Source organism: Nipponia nippon, unplaced genomic scaffold (genome assembly GCF_047370975.1).
Source record: "Nipponia nippon isolate SJK-2023a ecotype South Korea unplaced genomic scaffold, ASM4737097v1 scaffold_19, whole genome shotgun sequence".
NCBI lineage: Eukaryota > Metazoa > Chordata > Aves > Pelecaniformes > Threskiornithidae > Nipponia > Nipponia nippon.
In genome coordinates, this window is record NW_028262335.1 from 5,579,192 (window position 1) to 5,604,567 (window position 25,376).

Consider the following 25,376-nt stretch of genomic DNA (forward strand, 5'->3'; position numbering starts at 1 on the left):
CTGTTCCCACAAATACCGGCCAGGAAGGAAAAGCTGTAAACGGGCGAGGCAAGGTAGGTGGTTTCAAATCAGCTGAGCTTGAAAAATAGTCATCCCGAAGTACCTAAAGAACCGGGTAAAGCCACCTCGGGAACCAGTTGTGTCTTTTCTCTAGACTGGACGTAAGTCAGTCAGTCCTTTTGCTGCTCATTTTCCTTGTTACTAGAGGGCTCGTGGCAGTTCTTTTTAGAGAGGCTTGAAGCACAAATGCATTTAACACATCTGAGCATCATCTGTTGATTACCTTCCCTCCCCAGTGAGTAATGGACCAGCGCTTTCCCTTCTCTGCTGGGCTAGTAATAGACTGCTGTAACATTTTTCTCTCTTGCTAGTCATAGCTTACTGGTCTTGCTGATGGGCTGTGCCACCCCCACCCCCAACTTGTGCTATTTATTTGTATTTTTGATACACTGGAAGTAGAAATCGTATTTGCCTGTGTTGAGTTAGTCAAGTTCTCACTTTTAGGGGACTGTTTGTCCCCCTCAACAGACGGTTGTGGTGTTGGGCCCTTACGGTGATGTTTCTTCTTCTCAGAAGACCCCTTTTTCCCCCCTCTTTGCCTTGGCTCCCAAGTCTCTGCCTGTAGAGGTCTGCTTTCCTACAATTGCTTTGCTGTTCTCCTGCCTTCCCTCGCTGGCGGTCATGGTGCCTTCCATTTCAGTTGCCTCCCCTTCCCCTCTGTTGGACTCAAATCTAGAAGAACATCTCCGCTAGCTTCTTTTTTTTCCCATTTAATGATCAGAAAATGGCTTCTGACACACGTCAAGAACAGGCTGGTCTGTTGCGGTCCCTCGGGGATTATGTCATGCAAATAGTTATGACAGTAACGTGCACGTGCACATACATGGGTTGCACAGATAGTAACTATTCTGGCATAGGTTCCCTAACGCACAAGCTATACATTTGTTGCATTATGTTAAAACAATAAGAGCAACTTTACTACTTTCCCTACAGCCCTCACTGTTTATGAGGGGTCTAATAAAAAGGTTCTGTGGGCAATTGTTCCCTGTGGGTCAATTCGGGAGGAAATAAAACTCTTATGTTTCTTAAAAACAGAGAACGCCAAATAGCGCACAGACATTCTTAGATCGGATTTGGTGGGGGGAATATGAGATATGGGCTGAAACTAGAAAAACCCTGCTTCGATTTAATCAATAGTGTTTAAAGTTCTATAATAAGGCGTGGGGGGGGGTAAGTGGGGAGCGAAGTCCTGATGTTGCTAACTGAATAATGCCGCAGTTGTCTGGTTTGAACACAAGCCTGTGTTTTTGTTTAAGCTTAAATGTGAAACAGCTGTGTAGGTGCTGGAAAGTCGTGGGGCCTTTGGCCCTTGCTGGGAGGCGAGAACTGCTTCAGGAGAGCTTTCTTGGGTACCGCAGAAGGGAGAGGCTGCAGGCTTACCGCTTCCTGTGCAGTTAGCAGCAGCCACCCTGTAGCCAGATTTTTTTCTCCCTCCCACTGTCGCCCCCGGCCCCCCCGGTCCCCCAAAGCACATCACGGGAGAAGGGCCTGCACGCCAGGTCCCAGCACATCTTTAGTCTCTGGGACGTGATCTAGGGCGGACCTTGCGGCTCCAGCTGCCACGCACCAAAGCGCCCAGAGTAAGAGCTGGGGAGCCCGACTGCAGGAGAGAGTCCTTCAGAAAAAAGGAGAGAGGGAAACCTTCCCATGTCTTCTCTGGGAGGTCACCAAGGGGATGTTTTTTGATGGATTGGGAAGGGTAGCTCTTCTATTTGCAGTTCACTTTGGAGTACAGAACCGGGCCTTGCTGCAGGAAAAGGCAGCTTCTGTGGATTTCTAAAGACAGTTTGTGCACATTCTCATCCTTTTTAGTCCCCCCCTGCATTTATTTCCTCCTTTTTTTCTTTTTAATAGGTCGCCAAGAGAGTGGGCAGAGTTCTGTACATGGCAGGCTTCCCCATGGCTTTCCCACTGCAGCCTCCTGGTTTACGGCCTCCGGAGCGGGACCTGCCCGCGGCTGATCTCCGGCCGTCCTCCACAGGCAGCGTGGCCTCCCCTTTCAGCAGCGGCCTGCCCTCCGCCAGCCGCGTCTCACCAAAGCAGGAAAACGGAAACCCCTCCATCATTGCTGGGATCAATGACGCCACGAAACCTCCATCTTAACTGCAGGACAGCTCTTGACTGCTTCTGGGACTGAGATTCAGTTGAACAACTGAAGGTAACGCATTTTGAGAGACCAGGAGAGCCTCCCTCAGCAGCGTGAGACACAGGAGTGAGGAAGGGAGGTTTTTAATTTTTTTGGATGCATTTGCTTTTTGTTCAAAAAGAAAACAAACCACAGAAGTTTTAAAAACTGTAAAAAGGGAAGGAAAGAAAACGATCCAAAGATGTACTGAGACAACACGAGTGAAGAGAAAGAAAATGATTCTGGAGGACGTCAGCAGCATCCCCATTCCTTTTCACACCCCTTCTTGCTCACCAGTCTGAGATGGAGTGCCGTGGACAGGGAATGAGCGCTTTTCTTTGTCTTCAAAGAAACATGGCTTTCAGGAACTTCTGGGTGTGACTGCAAGCAGGGGAGGGGAACAGGCACGGCTCCTCCCGATGGTACTCAGCACCCCTGAGCAAAAAAACCCATCAAAAATGTAACCAACCACCTTCCCAAATATCTCCTCCTCCCTGGAAACTGTACGCAGTTCCTCATTCAGGTGTCTATGCATCTCTAGCAACTTTTAAAACAATACCAAAGACAGACAAAAAGACAAAAAAAAAAAAAAAGAAAAAGAAGAAAAAAAAGGCAAGTTCCGGTCCATGTTTACTTCAGTGTGGATGGTACGGCACAGGCGGCTCAGCGCTGGCCCTGTCAGCACACACAGAGAACGGACTCTGCCTGTGCTCCAGCCCTGCAGAGGTTTTTGGGTTTTTTTTTTCATTAGATGTTTTGTTTTAAAGAGAAGAAGAAAAGAGTATGTGCTTTGGTGGGAGGAGGGGCCACAGGCCTCACTCCAGCGTGGCCCCCTCCCTCCTTCACGTGTACAACAGACTCATTTATACATTTGGGGTGGGTTTTTTTGTTCGTAGGGTTGGTTTTGTTATTTTTAAAGCCTTGTTACAGAGGTGGATGTAGTTGCACATTCTGGCCTGCTGTGGACCATGAGACAGATACCTGTGCGTTCCCAGAGGAGGGGGAGGGATGCTGGGGGATTCAGGCTAAAAACAGTGGGTAGAGTTTTTACTACTGTGAATGAGATGGTAACTCCTGGGGGTGACCTCCTGTGACTTGTACAGTTGTGAACAACAATCACATGTGGTACTTTTCTCTCTCTCTCCCCCCCCCCCCCCCTTTTTTTTGGTTAAACGTTGCACGTGCTACCGTTTTTCTTACAAAATAGCTTGGTGGTACATTAGCTTCTTTATATTGTAAAAAAAAAAAAAAAAAAGTCATTATCCATCACATCACGATAAAAATGCTTTCCAGCAATCAATTTAAATAAAAAAGAAAAACACTTAATTTACAAATGGTACCTGGCTTCCTGAGCTCCTTGCAAGTGGCTGCTTTACCTAAGACGTCTCCTTTCGCTGTGCGTACGGGGGGCCGTACGCCTTCCCCCGGGGTGGGTAACTCGTGGGGTGCTGGAGTGGCTACAGCCTGAGGGTTAGCTCACAGCTGCTGGGAGGCAGACAGCACCTTGCCCAGCTAAGTCAGAGAAAGGAGAAAAAGCAACTCCTTTCCCTTCTGGAAGAAAAGGTAAGTTAAACCTTTTTCTTACAATTCTCACCTTTGCAGTCACAGCCCAGGCTGCCATACGCCTGAAGACAGAGGCTTTACCAGCCATAGGGAACCTCAGTCTCGAGCACTCCTGAAACCCCTAAGGAAGCAGCAGGTGCTTTGGCCCCTCGGAGTGGGCTATAAATGATAATAATAATGATGATGATAATAATAAAACTTAATTACTAATTTCTAAGGTTACTTCCTCCCCCTTACGGGACAAAGAGTATCTAGATGCATGTCTAGGGAGGGCAGGTCCAGTAATTACTGTAACTGCAGTTGGGAAGAAGAAACCCTCTCTATCCCTATTCCTGCCGCTGAGCTCCAAAAAGACGTAACAGACTCTGAATGAAGCAGACACCCCACAACACCCTACTAGAGCAGTAATTACCTGTGCGGTAATGATGTCTGGAAGTGGGCAAGGAGCAGCACTCAGCGTAGGACAGGAAGAGCATAATTACCTCTTTACGTACACCGAGTTGTTAGCACTCACACATGTGGGCGAGAGGGAGACCACTAGCCAGGCTACAGTACACTCGGGGTTTTAGCCGCAATAAGGCAGTGTTTCTGAGCTGTGGTTCTTCTGACGCCATGGAAATAGAACTTTAAAAAGGAAAAAGGTTGTTCTTTTAAAATATTTTTTTTAAAAAAAGCATCTTGTCCTCTTGTGATGTGCAGGAGTAAGGATGCCTGGAGGGGAACATGTAGAAGGCAGCGATGAACACGTCTGTGCAGGCAGCTTGGCCACCCCAGCGCTGGCAGACAGCTACTGACCTCACTGAATGGCGGTGGAGAACAAAGATCGTGTTTAGTCCTGGCCCCCTCTCTTCTTTTCCAAAAAATCTGCATTAACAAATAACAATGCTTTGAAAGGCACAGTTAATTTTCAGGAGTGATTCTGTCAGATATACCCTAAGAATACTTAACTTTTCCTACCTCTCTCAGCAAATACCCTCTATTTCCAGTTTATTTTCCAAAGAACTATGTTTCCTAGCTGCCAGTCCTGCAAACTAACAGGGCTCTCAAGAGCTACGCTGTTTATATTTTCGCAGCAGATCACAAATTGCCCTTACCCACCTTGAGCTACGCAACGTCCTCCCACAAGCACCGCTCCTACAGGAGGACACCTAATGAGCTGCATCTAGAAGCTGCCCCGGTGATGCAGAGGTAATAACGAAAGTCTGGGTGCCCACGACAGCCTGCAATCGTTATTGCTGTTTTCAGGCCTCGCAGAACAAAACTGTGTTCACCACCAGCATCGGCAGCGAGGACTGGCCCTAGAAAGAGGTGATTTTATGTCACTACGGATAACAACGCGTCTGTTACAATGCACGGGCTCAGACTTGTCCCGTGTTTTTGCTAAGCAAATGTATCCCACGCAAATCCAACTGCCATCACAAAATGAAAGTAGGTTTCCTACATCATTAGTTTTGCCTCTTTTTACTCCTTTCTGCCTGCGCCACCTCCCGTTCCCCCCCATATCCTAAGGCACTTGCTTACAGTTAACGTCTTTAGCATACTTACATCCAGCTTGATTGAACTGCCTGAGCTGCTTCTGATGTTACTGATAAAGGCCGCCATTTGCAGCGCTGAAACACTCTATGCCATCCTTAAGAACTTACTCCTTGGCAAAAGGGGGGGTTTGGTGAGGCCCCAGAGCAAATGCGGGGCAACGCAGGTGGCTGGCTGAACGGACGGGAGGACCCTTAGACAAAAGAACTTGTCCTTCCCTTGGTCAGCTCACTCACAGGAGCTGAAACTGAACCCTATGCTATTTAAAGCAGCAGATTTTAATGAGGGCTTTTTATTACCTATGCTGAGCAGTTTTACTGGCCTTGACGTGACCACAATTTTATTGTTACCAAAAACATAACTGATAGAAAAAGCTTGAAAGTCCAAATAGCGTCTCTGCTGTGTCACTGAGAAAGTCCTTGGTGGCACCTGGGGCTGGCCGCCCACCCTCCGTGCTCCCCAGCGCTCACCACCTCTGAGACCCAGCTACAGGTGCTGAAGGCTGCGTGAACCAGTATGCAGCAGCTCCGTAAGGGCTAAGCCTGGAGAGGGAGGCTGCGAGGGTACTCAGTCGTCATCAGAGAAAGCCAAGTCCTCCACAATGTCCTCTTCTCCTTGGGCTAGCTGTTCGAGGTCGGAGCGTGACATCCCGCGAGTGCAGCTCCTCTGCTTCTGTGACCCTTGGGAAACCCGAGCAGCTTCCTTGCCTTCCTCTGTGGGTGGAAAGAGCGAGAGGTGTAAATCCTGCTTTACTGGGAGTGAGGCGAGTCGAGGCAACTCATTGCTAATTAATCCCAGACACTCATTAATTTATCGGCGCCACTGCAGCTCCCAGATAGCGGCAGGAGAGCACTGCAGGGTGCTCAGTACAGCACTGGCTCTGAAGCACTTGGGGCGATAAGAGAGGAGACCTAACTAACTAACTGCTGTGCCTGAGGCAGAAATGCAAAAAAAAAAAAACCCAAAAAACCAAACTGGGGGGCACGAGCCAGGCAGTGCCTCCAAACCTTCAGCCCTCACAGCTCAGGTCAGTCTGCCTCACTAGAGATGTCAGGCTGGGCTTTAAGAGCTGAGAGAAAGGAGCTGTCACAGGTAACCGCAAGACTCCCAAATGCAAAACTAGCCCCAAGCTCTGTCCTTTTTGACATGATATTGTAATAGTGGGGAGCACAGGTGAGAACTGGTTTCTAGGGGCTGTGCAGGACTGTACATGTCGTTCCCAGTGCCCTTAGCTCTCATTCCAGAAGCGTGGCTCGAGCTTCCTACACCTTGCTTCCAAAGGGGGCCCTGCAGACCATCTTTCTTAGGCTCTACCAGCAAAGTATCTGCTCGGCACCAATGCCTACCTGCAGTCTTAGGCCCACAGCCTCTCACCAGCACTCTCTGGATCAGCTGCCGGGCTCTGCCAGTTCAGCCCACTCACCCAAAAGGACAAAAAGCTACCTCTGGCTGCCCAGGTCGGGGGCTGGATGCTCGCTGCACTTCACATCTTTCAAAACCGCACTGGTGACACCAGAGCATCAGGACCACAGAAGTGCCTCTCCCGAGTTCTCCCCTAGGGCTCTGGCCTGCTGGAGGGTGGGAAGCTGTCACGGACACCAGCTCCTCGCTGATCCATTGCCCGACCAGGCTGCATGCATGTGTGTTTTGGTAAAAAGCACAACGGGAACGCTCAGCACGCAGCGCTTAAGACTCGGGAGGGGCAGATCTGCCTGTCTGCCCGATGTCTGAAAAAGTGCCAGAGCCCAGGAGCACTCAGGCCTGAATGTCACTGCCTCTACACCAGCGTATCCAAGCACTAAGAGACGCTGCTGGCTCTACGCCGTGCTCCCACAGCCCGCAATGAAGGAAGCTGCCATGAGGGGTGAAGGAGGGAAGGCTCAGAGTTCCTGCCCCCCCAGACACCACGGAAGGGTGCTTTTCCTTCAGCTTGTCTGAGTGCTCCACTAAGCAGAGAGGGAAAACTCTCCCTCTTTATCCTTTACAGCATTGTCAGAACATGCATCAAATACCCATCTATTCTCGGCGCCGAGGTTTGGGTGTGCATGCCAAGCCACAGCCATCTGCCATGCTAAATCAGTCAGATTTTGCTCTCACTTGGACTCTTTCCCCCACTCCTGCTCTCCCTGCTCCCCAAACAAGTAAAGAAAGCCTGCACACAGGAGCTTTTGTGGCTGTTCCCCACAACCACACATCACACCCAATGGCATGCTGAGGAGCAGAGGCTTGGCACTCTAATACAAAGGCCTAAGCAAGTGGCACACAAAAACCAGCAAAGGAACACCACAGCAGCCAGAGCCCCTGGCAGGCCCAGCTTCCGTCTGCTAAGTTAGCAGAGTGACTTGGCAGACACAGGCAAGACTGAGCCGAACGTGGTTAGCTGCACTCTGCTGGGGTGCTGAGCAGGCTCTCGAGCTGGCTGTGGCTCTGTGCAAGGGACAGAAGGGGAAGGTACTTTCTCCTCAGCTGCAACAAAGCCTGGCTTGGCATCTAGCACAGCCCCGGTAACACAGCCAGCAGCTTTCTCGGTAGCCATTTAGACAGCTGTTCTGGCCTGCTAGGAGCACGCTGAACTGGTAGCCTCTCACGCTGACACCCACCACTCTTACCGATTCTGTCCCTGGGCGGCAGCTACTAACTGGCAGAAGCGATCAGGACCAAGCACAGAGGTTCTAGCAGGGTCTGTACACATACTGGCAAAGATCACTGTTTCATTGCAGAAACACCAGACAAATGCAGGACTTGGACAAGATCCCCTCCCAGTCCGACCCTGGGAGGAGCTGTTGAGAAGCAGCTAAAGGGTTGAGAAGCAGTAACTAAAGGGTTACCCCTGTGCAGCCCCCAGACCCCAGGCACTGCTCAGATGAAAAGTGCACCCTCCACACCCCCATGCGTGTGTAACCTGTGGAGAGTCTCGAAGCAAGGCTTCTGTACCCTGTTGGGGTGGGCTGTACTTCAAGAGTTTGTTTGAGCCTCTCTGCAGGAGGCCCCTGAAAAGAGATGAAAGGGACTGGTGGCTTGTTAGAGCAAGGCCTGCAAAGACTTTAACCCTTTCGCTCTCTTCTCAGTATAAACTCTGAACTGCTGCCAGGTCTCCCTGTCCAGGCTGTGTGTGTGTCTGTGTGTAGAAGTCCCTCCCGACACCCTGCAGCTCAGAGCAGCAGCACAGCAAGAAAAGAGGAGACGGTTCCCTTGTAGGGGAGCTTCCAGAAAGCAAAGGAGCCCTCAGTTACCAGTGCTGTCAATAATTCCCTTCCCCTTTGCCCAGCTGCACTGCTTACCGTCTGAGTCACTGTCTTCTTCCAATTCTTCCTCATCCTCCTCGATTTCATACCTTCCTTCTTCTTCATCATCATCCTCACCATAATCCTTGCTGCTTGCTTCTGAACTGTCGTCTGATGCCTCCTTGGCTTTGGTTTTACCTGCAAGTATTTTCACTATGTAAATGGAAACATAAAGAGCAGCACACAAGCATACATGTGTAGGTATATATATATATCAGCATATGCAAAGCACTGCCATCCCAACGGTCATCCTCAGCAGTGCAGTCATACTGTACATACATGCTAAAGGGGATATCCACCATATTTCTCCAAAATCCACGTCCCCTTGTACTAGAGGCCCAGAGAAGGATGCATTTCATTTCAGAGGCACCTGCTGGGGGCCAGGAGGGCCAGGACACAGAGAGTCAATCACCTCAGAAGCCCATAGCAGGGTTTTACTGCTAAAGCCCAAGATTTGCTGCTACCTGGTATTTATGGAGCACCATCGGTGCAGCACCCAAGCATCCATCATGAAGATACCGAACTGTCTGCCCTGCTCAGAGAGACACGAAAGCTAGGGAGATGAAGATGGACAGAAGAGCACAATAAGAAGAAATGGGCCTACTGAACAGCTATGAGAAAGGAGAAGGAGTAAGTCACGAAGCTGAGACCAGAGAAGGGCTGGTCCCACTGAGAAAGAGTGCCTGCGTATAACCACCTCCACCCCTCCGTGGCTATAGGTAACTGAAAACAGGAGTATACTCTCTGGTTCAGGGCATCCTTGTAAACCTCTCTTAGCTTTATTCCCTCTGTTAGACACAAGAAAAAGGTCTAGGAACAGACATTGCTGCAAATTCCCTCTGCGGATGGCTAGCCAGGTCCAAGGGAGGAAGTATTAAGAGCCTTTGGGTGCTTGGCCTGTGGGAAAATCATCTGCCTCTGGAACCGGACTTCTTTTACTCAACATGAGTTCACTTCAGTGGAGGAGTGCTTCTCCCCTCTCCCTCCTCCGGACAGTGTGAGTCACCAGGCATTTAAATGACAGAACACCAATTCTGTACAGAGGGAGCAGAAGAACCAGCTGCTTCTTGCCTCCTTCCAGCCACCACCCCTGAGCTAAGCCCAGCTCAGTGCTGCAGGTTGCCTGCCCGTGCTTACAAAACTGCTGAAGCAGCTATTTATTCACACTTCAGACTCTCTACTTGTAAACTGGCTGTACATCTTTCTCACATTGTGATTCCTGGGCCCCACCATGGCATCTATTTTTTGCCCCACCCTCAGCAGCTGACCTACGTTACTCACCGAACTGGATACAGAGCCATTAATAAGCTGGCTGCTAGCGTTCCCAGCTCCCCGTCATCGCCCTGCTCGCTCTGCTTTCCCCCATCTGTCAGCTCTGCCAGCACGCAGCCTCTGTGCAATTGCCCCCCGAGGGATCGGAAGCTACATCTCATGGACGGAGCGATCTCGGGTGCCCGCAGCCATGCGGAGAGCACCCGCTCCACAGGAGATGGATTGCAGCGCTATTCACTGCACCGCATCATATTGATGGGCACCCGAGCAGCTCAGGCAACAACCGAGAGGGGCACGCTCTCATCCATCAAGCAGCACCAGCAAAAGCACCGACAGATCTGGCTACCGGCTCATCTGAGAGTATGCAGAGAAACCAGCTGTGGGCAGGGTCATTCCTACGTGCTACAACACGGGCAGCAAGCCACTAAGAGGAATTTACTGAACTTCTCCAGCCTCCCCTGAGCTCAGCCGCTGCCTCCCCTTCCACCGATGTACACACACCGAGGCCCCACTACAGCCTTCGTGCAGAACTCAAGCTTCCATCTCCTGAGGCAGAAGTGTATCAGCACGACTCCGGCAGACAACACTTAGGGTGCTCCGGTTAACCAGTGCTTCTCCCCTCTTCCTCCTCACTCTGCCTCCAGATCCTCAAGCTGACAGCCCACAGCAGGAATTTTGTCACTGAGAAAGGCCATGATTATTCTGCTAGGAAATGAAAATGTCTGACCTCTCCTTGCACACCCCTGGCCCCCACCAGTCTGGCATTAAATTGATGTAATATGATTACGTGAGGGATAAATGAAGAAACCTGTTCAAGTTCATTAGAGGCACACCAACACCTAATGTGGACAGATCACTCATTACAGCCAGGTCCGGAGAGACGCTGCAGCCACACTCCCTTCTCGCCTTTAATTGCCTCATGACGAGGCAGTCCGGCACCTCTTTCTAGGCCATTAATAATTTCCAGGAGCAGCCGCCTTTCCTCCCAGAGATCTGTCAGCTGGTAAATGAGAGGAACGCGTGAACTTCCCCGCCCCCACCAGCGACACACAGATTGATCAAATCCACGCTCTTTCCTCCCCGTCTCCTGGCTCTTTCCACCCTTGCCTGCTCCGCGGTTCCTGAAATGTGCAAAATTGTTTCTTTCCCCTCTTCGGACCTTGCAGAGACCCAAGCACGGGAGCCTCTCCTGCCTGCCAAATGCTTTCTTCATTCCGGAGGGCAGCTTGTCTTGATGTGATGGAACTGTTTGCGTCCACCACCTTTCCTGCCCCCCGAAGGAAGATGCCCGGGGTGTGCGATCCTGCTGAAATAAGCAGGCAGCTTTCAGCTCCACCTGCACAAGGCAGGGGGAATCTCCCCTCAGGTCCACAAGATTAAAACACAATTGCAAATTCATCACTCTCCTTCCTTTTCCCGTGCAGCCGTATCTGCTGCATGCATCAATACACTACTTGCTATTTGTTCCCACAGCCAGGTGCAGGCCAAAACAAAGCAACCAGAAAAAGACGGCCAACAGGCAGCGTCCCCTTGTTAGAAGGACCACTATGCTGGACACGTGAACTCAAAGTCCTGTCTCAAACCCCACTCCAACTGTGTCAAGGTATCCTTCCCTCTCCTGCCTCAATTATTAAACCTGAATTTTTCATATTAACTCACTAAGCAGGGACTACTCCTGCCCAGCAGGCTACGCAGCAGCACCCCTCACCAAACTCCATCTCGGCTGAGGTCTCCCAGTGCAACGCAAGATGCACCGTCAGGGAGCTAACCAGCGCTCCGACTTCCAGGTTCTGAAAGGAGCAGATATGGATTTGTGCTGATGAACTCACTGACCGAATTCCCAAGAACTGTCCACCACCCTCTCAGTTCTTTCAGGAACCCCTAAAATAAACAGAAGTGCTGGTACTGATGGAGCAGGGGGCTCAAACCACAAAGAAACCCAATGAGACTTCTCTAAATGTGACACCAGACACAGAAACGCTTGTTATTGCTAGTCTCGTGGGATTCAGAAGAGAGTCAGTCATTCATTCATTGTTGGATTCGGCAAGGCCTGAGAAGTGAGAACGAAGATTCAGATGGGTGGGAGCCTGGGTCCTACCAGGGACCTGAGGTCTACAGCAAAGGCTGAAGTCAGGGTTGGGACTCAGGAAAGAAGAGACTGAAGACCTGCAAAGCTTATGGAGCTAGGGAAAAGGCTGCTGCTGTCAAAGATAAATGGCTTATCACAGTTTTGGCTGCTGTGACGCTGCTAAGGCTAAGGTTAAGGTAAGGAAGGATCAGAGAGCTTAGCTACTGCTGGGTCCTGCAGGACCTGAAGGACTAGGAAAAAGGCCTGGGCCAAGGGGAGCAGATGGCCTGCTATCAGCCTTTCATCTCTGACCTAATGCAAAACTGGGGCTGGGATTCAGAAGAAGACAGGCCTAAGAGATAGGTTTATGCCTGGATCCTACATGGTCCATTAAAGCAGGCTGATGGCTGTAGCCAGCGGGCAGTAGGCTTAAAAAAAAAAATTCTTTTTTCAAATAATGTCTATGTTAAAGTTGTGGCATGTCTTACCGTGTTACCAGCGGATGCTGTGGAAACCACAATAACAACGAGGATCAGGCACAGTCAAGGAACCAACAGATTCATCAGTGGATATTAAGCAAAATGGTCTCTCCGCAGTCCTCAGTTCCGAACATCTCTAAGGTGCTGACCACCCTGTAACCTCCCCTGCCCTGAACATACTTTTTCCTCTTCCCTGGCATCTCCATATATTGCAAGAGCACTGGAGGTGTTCAGCTTGCACCTGCATCTTTATGCACCTGCCTCTTATCGCTCTCCTCAACACATGCAACACATGCAACACGTGCAGCCCTGGAGGTGAAGGGCAGAAAGATCCAAGGCTGTAGCACCTGGCTGGAGCCGACTTCCACCTCTGAATCACTCCAAGGATTCCTCCAGGAGCACCTGCCCTGTGAGAATCCCACCACCACAATGTTATGCCCACACTGATTCTCCCCACAGGAACCTACCCCATGTGAACCTGCTCCCCAGCCCATGCCGGTTTCTCCTACTTTCCGGGAAATCTAGGATGCTTCCTATTCAACTCCAGGGCAGTCCCCAGCGGCCCCTCCTTGCCTGCTCCAGGGATGCTGTTCCAGAAGGATTCTGGAGGAGGTGCCTCTGCCAGATGTTGCTGCCGCTCCTGCTCCCCAGTGGGAGAGAGCAGGGGAGGCTGGCTCCCATCTGGGAGCAGCACAGGCTGGGGCCAAGGGCTGCGCGAGCTGCAAACACCAAACTGCTGGCGGCCATTTACTGCAGCAGTGCCCGGGGCTGGATGCAGCAAATCTCCTTTCTCTGCTACAGCACAGCTGGAAATGGTGGGGGTGGACAAGAGGGGGATGCTCAGAAGAGAAGGGAAGGTAATGCACCACTGCACCAGCGCTGCTGCAGGACAACAGGATCTGCACATTACCCCCCTTCCACGCGCAGGGACGGTTTTCATCATCTTTTTCATCATCTTTTTCATCCCATTGGCCCCCCCAGGAATGAGTAATGGCAAACTGTGAGAATAAGGACCTCCCCTGCCCCCTCAGTTTGGGAAAAACGTGCCATTCACTCCCTGCCTTGGGATTGGAAAGACTCTTTCAGAAGCCTGCTCTGCTCTGGGAAATACAAAGGTATTTGTATTTCAGAGGTAGAAGTTAATTAATGAGCAAGATGTTTTGGCTAGCAATGGTTAACGCAAGAACTCTAGCCACTCGCCAGGCCTACCCTATTCCAGAGAGATTAGGGACAGTGTAAACTGAAATCAACATTGCACTGATACAATACTTAATTTAAATCAAAAGAAAAGGTAAGGGGGGATTTGAACAGCAGCTAAATAACAGAAAACTGATGATTTCCTGGCTTTTGGCAGGCAATTTTCCACTCTTGTGAATTTGGTCTGGGACCTGACAGGCCAAAACAACTACTAATCAGAAGAACGTCCTGTCAACACAGGAAAGATTCTGCCAAGCCAAATGCTGTGGTTGGTGAGAGGTGGGAGCCATTTTCACTATGCCTCCAAACCCAACATCCCACCAGAAAGCCACAATAATGCTGCACCAGCAGCAGGTTCTGAAATCCAGACTTTTATGTAGTAATCATCAAGAGGAAGAGAGTTTTCCAGACCAGGCCAACCATCCTCACAGATTTAACCCGTGGGGTTGCCTAAGGGGATGACTTACAGCAACAGACCACTGCAACTATCTAGGCTAGGACTTTTCTGGCAGGGAATTCCTTCGTTTCCAGAAGTTCCTCCTTCCCTGCCCCTTCTTTGTAGAAACCTACATGTCCCCAGGGCTCTGGAACTGGCTCTTTCCAGTAAGAACTCAGAAGAGCATTTTGGGTGCTGCTGCTAAGCCTTGCTAATGAGCAGAGCATGGGCGTCTCTGGGTATGGCTGACCGTTCCAGTGAGCCTCCTATTCTTTTCCCACATCAGCCCTGGCATTCCCAAACCACATCCCTGCTGCCATTCCCTGAGCAGGGAGGACACAGCCCACCAGCCCCATCTCTTCCTGCCTACATCTGGAAATAGAGTTGGAAGGGCTGATCTGTTCTGATGGGCTTCCCAGATCCCCACAGCACACCAGTGTCACAGTTCACAGCACCCGCCTGTCTTGGATCAGGTCTCTCCCTGTCACTTTTCAAGGAGGTCAGCATCACTGGGCATTCTAAGCTATATTTCTTGTTTTCCAGCTATACTTCTTGTTTTCCTCTCCCAGAAGGTCCATCCAGGGCAATCTTATCTTTCTGCCTAGATTTCTGCCATCAGCTGCTCAATGTGTCTCTCTGGAAGTAGGCTGAGGCTGATTCAAGATGGACCAAAGTCCTTCCATTGTCCCAGACTCTCCTTTTGCCTTTATCTGAAGAGAGGAGATTGTTACGCCTTCAAACCTCACAGGTAAAGCAGCGAATACACAGGCCACGGCAGCTGCAGGGCCTCCCAAATTCCCTTGCATCTGGCCACTTGGTACAACAATGGCCACAAAGACAGGGAACTGCAGCAAATTGAAGCATGGGCTTCTCTGACTTCCATCTGCAGCCAGCCCTGACAGTTACTGAATGCAGAGCACGGCTGGGAACATCTCACACCCCACACAGAGTAAGAACAAGAGCTCATTGTATGCATCTCCCAAGACACAGGCGCTTTTCCCAGCCTCCCTGTTCCCTGTCCCTTTCCCATTGCGGGAGTCACACCATTGCCTGGAGGGGAACTTCACCCTATGCCACAGAAGAGACCCAGTGCCCCGCTGTCTCCACCCAGCGCCTCAGGATCCATGGTGGGGCTGAGCACAGTTGCTCCTTGAGATGGAAGCTGCCTTCAGGGCCTGTTCCCTCCGTCCAGAAAACACCCTACTAAGAACAAAGGCAGCTGACCCAGGAATGTTGGAAGGCAAGACCCATTACCGACACTGGAGTGCTGATGCATGCTCAGCGACTAGATACCGCAGACTAGATACCACCGCTGTGGGACTCATACAAACAGAGCAGGGAGAGCCCTTTGATATCACACGGACCTTAGTCCTCACTTGCACTCTCTTTACAATATATGTCAGCCCCTTAAAGCTGCCAAAGAACCTCATGGACAGATGTCACAAGCACATGCACAGGCAGGGGGGTAAAAGCCATGCCTAACAAGTAGATTGCAAACCTTTATTTTCGGCAGATTTCTACAGTAAGCAGGCAAGCACCAGAAACAAGGTAGAAGCTGCGTACATTAGCTGCCAGACAGACAGCTGCCATAGACCTTGTATTGTATCATCAGTAACGTTCATCACAGACATGCTTCTTTAGGATCCCAATGTACATCCAGAAGTTGACCAGTCCAAGAAATCTCCTGAGCATATATAAAGTCCGTTCCTGGGAGGCACAGGAAGAGACCCTGGGTTTCCCTGGCTCCCAGCAACCTGCCTTCTGAACCGCAATTATCACGGCCTTTTTAGAAGCCGCTGGCATTCTTCTAAGGCATCGACTCATATGGCAGGCAGGACAACCCCAGATCTCAAGGATATATCTCAGCAAATCGTTTTGATGTCCTACTGATCTCTCAGTACCTTGGTGGGTCATGTGCTCACTTTTGCTCCCCTCCCATTCTTTGCCGGGTCACCTACAAAAAGCCACTGACTTCAACCTCAAGCTACCAAACAAAAGTTTTCCAACCTTTTCTTCCTCCTGTGTCACAGATGCTGGTGAGGGAGACAACGCTCACTGGTTCTGTGGTAAGTCTCAAGATTTATCCTCACGGCTTACAATGTGCACAACAGACTAGGGCTTTATCCATAGATTACATCTCCGAACAAGAAAACTCTGTATTCCTGCAAGTCGCCCTTCTATATGGATGACAATCCATTTAGAAAACCTGTGATATCCCAAACATTGCAAATTACAAAGAGAACATCTGAGTTTTCTCTCAAACTACGTGGTGAACTTCTCGTGCAGGTTCCACAATTTACTGTGGCCCCCTCGTGGTCACAGCCAGAGAATGACATCACTCCATTTTCTCTAGAGGCTCTAGACTTTCTTGGCTTGTCAAGAACATTTGCAACGTCAGTCACTATAAAATAAATAAATCAGAAGTGCATGCAAAGAGAGGATAAACATTCTTCCATCAAAGATCCTTGTTCTGGTAGCCAGCCCCTATGATAGCAATGATGTATACAGCAAAGACCCAGTATGCTGTCAGGTAGAACAACATTCTTACTCCTCTTTTACAGGTGCGGAAACAAAACATGGATTTCTGCACTTCCACCTTTGCAAGAAGACAGCAAACCCTTTTATGTTCTCCAAGGTGAGATTTCAGCCCAGAACCTACACGGATTATAAGCACAAGAAGGAGGACACACTCTCTGGGAATTACAATATGAACCATGGCTGGTACTTTGAAGCCTTTGAAAGCAGGGTCTCTGTTCAGCCAAACACCCCCTGGTTCTCGGGCTGTCATGTTGAGGTCAGTGTCTGTGACAAAAGAAAGGTGCTAAGGGGAGGGGAGAGTATGGGTCACGTACAGAAGACGACTAATGCAGGACTAAGGCTTTAAAATGAGCTGGAGTGACAAAGTAGGAGATGGAGAGAAAGATAAAAGCCTCCCAACTACCTTCTGTCTGTCACTTTAAAAAGCCTCCAAAAGCCATCATCATCCTGTGCTTGCTCTCTAACAGTGTATCTTTTGAACCGAACATGGCCAGCACGCATCCCCCTGAGGGCAGGGCTGTACTGACCCACATCATACAGAATTCTGGACAAGGAAAAGGTATGCCCAGCCCCAGCCCCATACCTTTTATAGGGAATCCAACATTCTCCTCATCAGAGTCACTGTCCAGGTCAAAGAGGTCCTTGAATTCCTTCTTATCTTCCTCCTTGCTTTCATCTTGCTTCTTACGCTTAATTTCTGGGAAGTTCAAGTCTTCAAGCTGGAAAAAACCAAACCCAACAGTAAGAACAACCTTAATTTGTACTTTTAAACATAAAATGCTGAGCTTAAACACAGAACTTGGCTTTGCCCAGTATGCGTAAGCCACACTGCCAAGAACAGTCGGGTCTGCCTGCTGCCAAGTAGGGGAGCAACAGATAGATTTGAGGGTCAGTTACAAAGGTGAATGATACATGCAAAGCACCACTGTTCTATTGATCTTTACCTAATAAACTACTTTTGCTAATGGGCTGTCTACTACTGGTACCTTAGCATGTATAAAAATGCAAAACATCCATGACAAGCTGGCTGTCCTAGACCTCTGGACTGAAAGCCATGCAGGCCCCGTGAGCTTGGGCAGCCAAGCACAATCAAGGCAGACTGTGCTGGTCATCTCTGAAGTAGCAGTTTTCCACCAACGCCAGGAGCTGCGACAGCTATAGCAAAAGCACCGCCTTTTGGCTGCAGATTTCGGCACAGTTAAATGGCAAGGTGCTGAAGATGCTTAAGGTCTGTCTACACCATGGCTTCCCCAGTTGCTAGCCCTTAAGGAGATCAACGGGCCAAGAGCCTTGCTGCTGCAGACAGCCAATATCAATGCCATTAAGTACTTGCAATTGACACCACCTCACTGCTCTTTACACCTCTCCAGAGGGGGATTAGGGGAAGGATTTACTTGCAAGGGCTCAGGCCGGCAGGGCAAAGATAATCAGAATGCAAATTAAATCCCAAGTGCTCTCTGAACATCAGCTGCCCGCTGCCCGTGCCTGGCTGCACACCTCCTGGGAAGCACTCATGCATTAGCACACATTAGCTTGCTTGGAAACATTCGCCCTGCGAGTAATAACTCATTTGCTCTCTCCCACCCGTCAGACCACCCCTCAACACACTCCTCTCTGACCACATCCACTTCAACCCTCCAGTGAGCTTCCCCCAGCAGGAATAGCAGCAAAGCACAGTCTATATAGAAAAACAGCTCTCAGCAGAGAGAGAAAAAGAGTGAGAGTATGGGGATGGGGGGGAGAGACGACGAGAGACACAGAGACGCGCATTTGCTCCTGCAGCCAATTCCAGCAATTTCTCCCAGCCTGTTTCATGGTTATGGTCCCCAGCTGGGCAATATTGATTCTGGGAGCTGAGCACTTACAAGCAATAACCTGCAGCACCAGGATGGAGAGTCAGAAACTGGCCAGAGAAGGGGAGAGGAGAGCAAACCACCAACCATCATTTGCAAGGTCCTAATTTTAAATCATCTTCCCACCTGCTCTTTTCCACTATGAGATGCCTCTCCTTCCACCAGCCCTGCAGAGACCTGCTGGGCTGCCTCTATGCTGGGAAGACGCGTGAAGAAAGCAGCATATGACTGGGTTCCCAAACAGCATTCGTTGTATGCCAGAGAACAGACTTGGGAAGGAAAACATAGCAAGAGCAGCAATCCAGAATCACTGCCAGACGGCTGCTCTCAGTTGACCTAACGACATACTGTAACCATCCTCTTTCCTAGGGTAGTTATGCCCTAGCAAGCTCCATCGTGGGGCAGGGGAGCTGCTATGGTGAAAATATCTTCCTTAGCCCCTACCAGTTCTGGTGGACAAGACAGGCTCATGCTTCACTCCTCTCATCTGTTCTGGCATATAGCTTTATGGAGGGTGGGAGGGCAGAGGGAGATGCTCCAGAAATAGTGATTCAGTGAGAGGGTCCAGAAATAAAACACAAAGGTCTCAGAAGCTAAAATATATCAGCAGCTATGCTTCTAACCCAGCATTAGGCTGTGATCACAGACACAGTCCCCGTATCTGATCCCTTTCAGTTTATACATTCCTGCTAATACATTGCCTAAAACGTCTCATGTACATGATGTGGAACAGTCTTCTCCAAACTTCTCCAATTCAAGGGAGCAAAAGAGAGTTATCTCAACATGGTGAAAAATTTCTCCAGTATCCTGTGCAGGGCATGTACAGCAGGGAGCTGTTAGTTGGGACTTCTTTATATTTTCATACTGCTTAGGAAAAGTCCCCATTTCCAAAGGCACCCTACAGTTCTGGGTGACATCAGTACTGGCTGAACTCAACCTGAGCATATTAAAAAGGACCTGGAGTTGAATCATGCTGAGTTGTGCTACCTCCAAATCTCTGAGACTCCACAGGAGTGCCTTCAAGATGGGCACCTCAAAATAAAGGCACCAGAAAACCCTACTAGCTGTGGAGTGATCACAAAGCAAACGAGTGAGACTTGTACTGAGCCACAGCTCACAGATACAGCCTGTGTTCATCACACAGTAGCAGTAATTAGGTAATTTGGGGGCCAGTGTTTTAATCCCCAGATAGAGAGTTACTATCTACTGAGTCTCACGAAGCCGATTAGTCTACATCCCATTAAAAACCATTGGGAAAAGCAAATGGAATGGGCAGACGGGGTCAGCGTTGTTATATAAGGCAAGCTGCAGCTCATAGCAGCTGAGAGCCAGGCTGATTTTTTGTTATTATTTTTCCCCCCCAATGGCTGCTAATGGGACATGGATTTTCCCAGCCCTAATGGGCCTCATGGTGTTCACTCTCCTGCTGGGGCTCACAATGCTGCATCATTAAGCTCGCGGTCCCCACCGAGAGAGACAACAGCCCCATTCACCAAGCAAAGATGCCAGGCAGCCACAGACCTTTCAGAAAGCTAACTCCAAAGTCTGTCTCTCTCTACAGTTTATCTGTTCAGCCCACTTTCTCCAAGAGAACAAGTCCCTGTCACTGTCCTTCAGACTTCCTCTGGTTTCAGAAGTCACCCTCTTGAGCCTTGCCATAGGAAAGCAATCCCCGTCAAGGGGAGCTCTCCATCTCGGCTGGTCCTGGCCACCCCAAGGAGCTCCAGCTCCCCCCCCCCCTTTAACATGAGACAGGGACTTGTCTACACTGAGGCCTGATCTCCTTTTGATACCTGCTTCAGTACCAGGAAAGCGTCAGCTCACACCAGCAGGGCCAGTTTGGGGCAAGAGATTAGCCCCACTCACAGCCATCATTTCTTGCTGCTTTTTAGCTCCACGGCCCCCAGATTTCCTTTCTGCAAAGGCTGCATTCTCCTGCCGGGTTTGCACAGAAAACAAGCATGCTTTTTGTTCCCTCTGCATGGCTGCCCCAGGGAATTTCAGCCTCCTGTCCTTATCTCAGGCTGGTATACAATATTGAGCATTTCTAGGATCTCCCAGGTCTTCTACCACACTCTGTGACTTGGCTCAGAGCCAATCATCCTCATGTCCCATCGATTATTTTAATTGTTCCCCGCCATACGCTGGAGACACCAATTATATCTATTTCCTGCTCGCTGGCCAAGAGCCTAGCTCAGCCACTTTCATTGCATTAGCATCGAGACAGCTTTCCTTTAGACTCCTAATGTAAGCAAGCTCCCACCCCCACCTTCTGCATCCTGGAGCGCAGTGCCACGAGGAGCGGCCAAGGAGCCTTCCCCTGAGCGGGAGATGTGGGAAAGGGCAGTCTGAGCACTTCTGCCCAGACAGCAAGTCCCACGTCACAACCAGCCACCCCCACAGGGGTGAAATAAGAAAATGCAAAACAGAACTCGTCTCTGATATTCCCTTTGCTAAGAAGAGAGGCATCTTCCCCTCCCTACTTTCTTGCAAAGTTAGGTTTTAGCACAGCAATCCAGTCACATTTTGCAGAGCTGGAAAAAGAGCTAAAGGCCTACACAAGCTCAACCCGTTCTGTTTTACTATCAAGAAAGCAACGCAATTTGCAAGAAATGATGCAAACTGCCTAAAGCAATGTGAGAAGGCCCATGAATGTGGGGATGAACACACAGAACCGGAACCGTGCACACAGTCTAAACTTCAAAACTACATCACATGCTTGTTCCAAAAGTAACATCCACAATAAGGCCATTGCCTCAGTTGCTCAGACACAATCGAATTAGTTACCCAACCTACCCCTGCCAGTACACACAATTACTCTATCACTACTGTCTTCAGCTTCCTGGTCTTGAATTAAAAGGCTGCTGTACCAATGGGTCTTGAACAGCATGACCCTAAACAGGGACAGAGGGAAATGTACCACAGCCCTACTTCACCCTATCTCACCTATCCTCTATTAACTTGGGCAAATGAACAGGCTACAGGCAGGGGCCACAGATGTTGCTCCTAGAGATCCCAGCAAGACAAATCTGCAGGGAGCTGAAGACATCGGCTAGGCTGCTGTCCAGCCACACTCATGCTCTTTCCAAGAATGCCCAGCCTACGCACTCACACAGCTAAAGCCAATTTCAGCTCACACCAGTGGAGCTGGTTTCCACCAGCCACCATCCTGCTGCCAGGACACGGCTCTCTTGTCTTCCCATGGCACAGATGATGCCCAGTAAGTTAGGCGTTTCATTCTTACTCTTTCTTTGCCGCTGATTTCCAGTTGTATCTCCTTCTCTCTTAGCTTCTTCCACTGAGTATAATACTTGGTCAGAGGTGTCCCCTCCTCTTTGACCTTCTTCTCCCATTGTTCCTGTGCAGAGAGAGGGTGAAAATTTAAGAAAGGTTTTCAAAGCAGTTTTCCAATACAACTTTGGCAAATGCAGGGAGTCAAGAGCAGAGGTTAAGACCCTTTCCCAAACCACCTTTTCCCAGCTTCTGGGTAGGAAATTGGCGAACGTGACTAAGAACGCGAGCAGGACTAAGTGTGAATTCAGGCACAATCATTTAAGCAACTACTGAGTCAGGAGTGGTGAGACGGACAACTCTCCTTAGGTAAAGCAATGCCCGGGCACCTCAAGGAGATCAAAGAAAGCCAAAAGATGAAATGGACAGGCTGGTCAATGCCACAGCTTATTTATGCAATACCTAAGCACAGGATACCAATGACACTGAAGGACAGCGTAAGGTCCTCATAAAGGAGCATCTATATGGTGGCGCATAAGATGCTTTAGCATATGGAAGATCACCATCCGGTGTGTGGTGGCCTGAAATGTGGGTTCCCAGATTCCTATTTCTCCCTTCTAGACGAGGCCTGATTCTCAGAATTGTTAAGAACTCACAATAGGCTCTCCTAAAATCAGCTCAGTGCCTTCTGGGATCCATTATTACTATCCTGGCCTTGACCATTCACTTCTACTCTAGCTCTAGTAAGAAGACACTGACACAGAAGTCAAGTCAGACGATGCAGCCTGTTGTAATGAAAAAGAAATTACTTCACCTGAAACCTGAAGGTAGAAATCAAAGGGACAGATCAGGGGATCTGTCAGGACAAAATTTGTCCCCTGCTCCTTCAGTGGAGGCATTTGATCACCTGCTCAGTTCATGCTTTTTATTTCAGAAAAACCTCATGCAAGCATTTACAAGACCTAAGTACCAAAGATGTCTGACTACCTTTTCCCCCAGTCCTACAGCCAAGTGTTTATTCTTGAAACAAACATTCCCCTGCAGGGTCTTGGACTCATCCCAACCTTGAGAGAGCAGAGCATGAAGAAGTGTCGAGCCTGTTTCCGCTGTCCAAGCAGGGAGAATAAGGAGGTGCAAACACCGTAAATGGTGGGAAGCAAATTAGATGGTTAAAAATTCTTTTACGCTTCAATCATTTGGCATGTTACTGCCAAAAGTGGGGTGGTGGTATGTCATATTAAAATACATTCTTCTTAACCTGCCGACATCCCTTTAACTTAAAACCCACACAGAACTGTACCTGTTAACTGGATTACCACAGTGCCCAGAGGCTTTGCATTACCACACAGTAAAAAGTCAATCTAACGTAAGCAGAAAGACATGACATACAAGTAGGAATTGAAACAGGCGAAGGAGGAAGGGAACGAGCAACAGGAACAAAGGTTAGCATAGATACACCCAAAGGTCAACACGGATCCAAAGAGTATCCCAAATCCAGGGCTGAGAACAAATCCAGAGCTCTGTATGGGCAGCTGCGTGTACACAATGCTGCTGTTTGAGGGTGGGAACAAAACGCCAGACCGTCTTCACAGCAGAAAACACAGCAGCAGCTCAAATATTCTTCAGCAGATCCCAGATGAACTGCTTCTAGGGAGCTGAGCCCCCAAACTAGGGAGCTATGGTGTGTGGCTGCAGCCTGTGAGCTAAGGTGCGGGAAAAAGTTTGTTTAAGGAGCAGTGTATGAACAAGACGACAGAAAGCGCAGGTGTCCGCAACGGATAGCAGCACAGAGCTCCCAGCTTACACAAATAAGCAAGTACTCAGTGCATGTTGTGAAGTGAAATACATCAGTCTACGCCAGCTCTTGATTTGGTCCATCACTGGGAGGGAAATGGAGATGATCTGTGGTCTCAGCAGCTGGCACCAGGAGCTGAACTTTGGCAATTAAATGGCGACCAGCTTGTGTCACCTGCACTCTAATGGTGCAGAATCTTATTTATGCATCCTACAACAGGCGCTATCAATACTGCATCAAGCCAAACAGGCCCTTTCTGGTAATCACGGGTCCCAGACTCACAACCCCCACGGGACTGTTTGTAACACGGCTCCAGGTCTGCACGGCTGGAGCCTGTATCTGCTCTCCGGTCTCCTCCCCGGCAGGCTGGCTGAAAGCACAGCTGATGTACTGCCGACTCCAGCAGCACTCGCTAGCGGAGACGCCAGCCAGCAGACAGCACAGCTTTACTGTCGATCTGACCCACCGCTATGGCAAGAGGAGTAATTCCCAAGGAGTACAAAGTCACCCCATTTATAGATCAGGCTGCCAGCTGTAATCAGGCAATTTGTTGATGCTGCTTGGTATGGACAGCTTTTGAGAAAGACTCTTCCTACAGAGGGCAAAAGTCTATTTGTTCTGTCTGATACAGCTTTTTTGGTTTTAAAGTGTGCCGGAACCCAGAGATAAAAAAAGACCATTAAAACACTCCCATCTTCCTACTCAGAACACCTCAACAGGAATTTTGAGAGAGCAGATGCCATCACACCCATTTTAACCATTTGCAATTCTCCTTCTATTACTGCTTTTGCATCACTGTGCTGTCAGGCAACACCCAGCATGGATCAAGCCCACAGTGCTAGCACCTGTACAAACCTAACAAAGATCATCACCCACCCTCCAGAAAAACCTCCCATCTGAAACGTGAGATGGGGATGAATGCAGAAGATCTGGAAACCCCATGGAAATGAGGCAATGCTTTCCATCAGCTCATTCCCTCTCTTCACGTTTCATTAAGCGTAACAGCCTGCTGGGCTGCGCTGTTCTTAAACGAAGGTTCGGCAGCTCAGTGCAAAGGTCTGCCTGGGAGCCACAGAGCTGTAACGCGGCCCGGCACACACTGTGGGTCCTGGTGCACTCTTTTCCTTCCCTGCATTTTCCCCTGCCAGCCCAGGGCCCACGCTAGTGCAGACGAACCTAAAATCAGAGCTGCACATTATGCATCTGGATTCAACTTCAGCTGCAGGCTCCACTTGTTTTGGCTCCCCTCACAAAGACCTTAATTAGTATAGTAACCTATTAGCATTGTACTCTCAAAAAAGCACTGACTCTCAATTATTAACCTGCTTCTTATTAAAAAAAAAAGACCAAAGTTCTCAATCTTAAAAGAACGTGGAAGAAGTCAGGTTGAATGCATCTGGTGTGCCTATCCCTCCATACCACAGTTCCTGGGATGCAAAGAGGGATCCCTCCACGTTAAGCTAAACATTGCACCACTCCTCCCACAGCGCTAAGTTCAATCCTCAGGCTGCTTCTTCTTTAAAATTATATCATATAGACCCTTAGGTAAAATCCAGCTTTCTAAAGCACACCCGCTACTCAGGAGTGCAGATCCAATCACATTCACAGCCTTTATTCCCCTCGTTTAAACGTATTTCTCTGTAATTTCCCCCATGAAAGCCGCATTTCAGCATTTTGCATGGAAGAATTAGCTCAGAATTTGGGCTCTGCTTCCTACAGTGGAGCAAGCACAAATGCATGGATGTGAATACCAGACAGCATTTGCTTTCAATTGCTCTTGCTGGCAAGGGGGACATGCAAATATTTCCCCTCCCCTCACCCCTCTCTTTCCCTTCCCTTTTCTGGAAGCGTTTGCTCATGAGAAGTGCCAATGCCCCACATATCTTGGAGACAGCCTGGCAAACTAAACCCAGATTTCGAGGGACACTCCAAATCGTTCTGG

The 25,376-nt window shown here is 49.4% G+C and overlaps 2 protein-coding genes across 11 annotated transcripts in view; one reads left to right on the plus strand and one right to left on the minus strand.

The window, feature by feature from the left end:
• SAMD11 (sterile alpha motif domain containing 11) overlaps positions 1-3,524 on the plus strand; it is a 181,368-nt gene extending 177,844 nt beyond the window's left edge. For both annotated transcript variants that reach the window (XM_087755097.1, XM_087755098.1), the window contains one exon: positions 1,915-3,524. In XM_087755097.1, the coding sequence (XP_087611223.1) occupies positions 1,915-2,163 (249 nt within the window). In that variant the 3' untranslated portion in view covers positions 2,164-3,524. The remainder of the gene's footprint in view (positions 1-1,914) is intronic.
• Positions 2,202-25,376, minus strand: part of NOC2L (NOC2 like nucleolar associated transcriptional repressor) — a 56,381-nt gene continuing 33,206 nt past the window's right edge. The window contains exons 16-21 of one of the 9 annotated variants that reach the window (XM_087755107.1): positions 21,653-21,766; positions 17,139-17,274; positions 8,563-8,703; positions 4,847-5,994; positions 4,544-4,612; positions 3,515-4,372 (exon numbers count right to left, since the gene is read on the minus strand). In XM_087755107.1, the coding sequence (XP_087611233.1) occupies positions 5,849-5,994; positions 8,563-8,703; positions 17,139-17,274; positions 21,653-21,766 (537 nt within the window). In that variant the 3' untranslated portion in view covers positions 3,515-4,372; positions 4,544-4,612; positions 4,847-5,848. Of the gene's footprint in view, positions 5,995-8,562; positions 8,704-17,138; positions 17,275-21,652; positions 21,767-25,376 lie in introns of all 9 variants that reach the window. The other 8 variants (XM_087755103.1, XM_087755105.1, XM_087755108.1 and 5 more) reach the window with 8 other exon arrangements.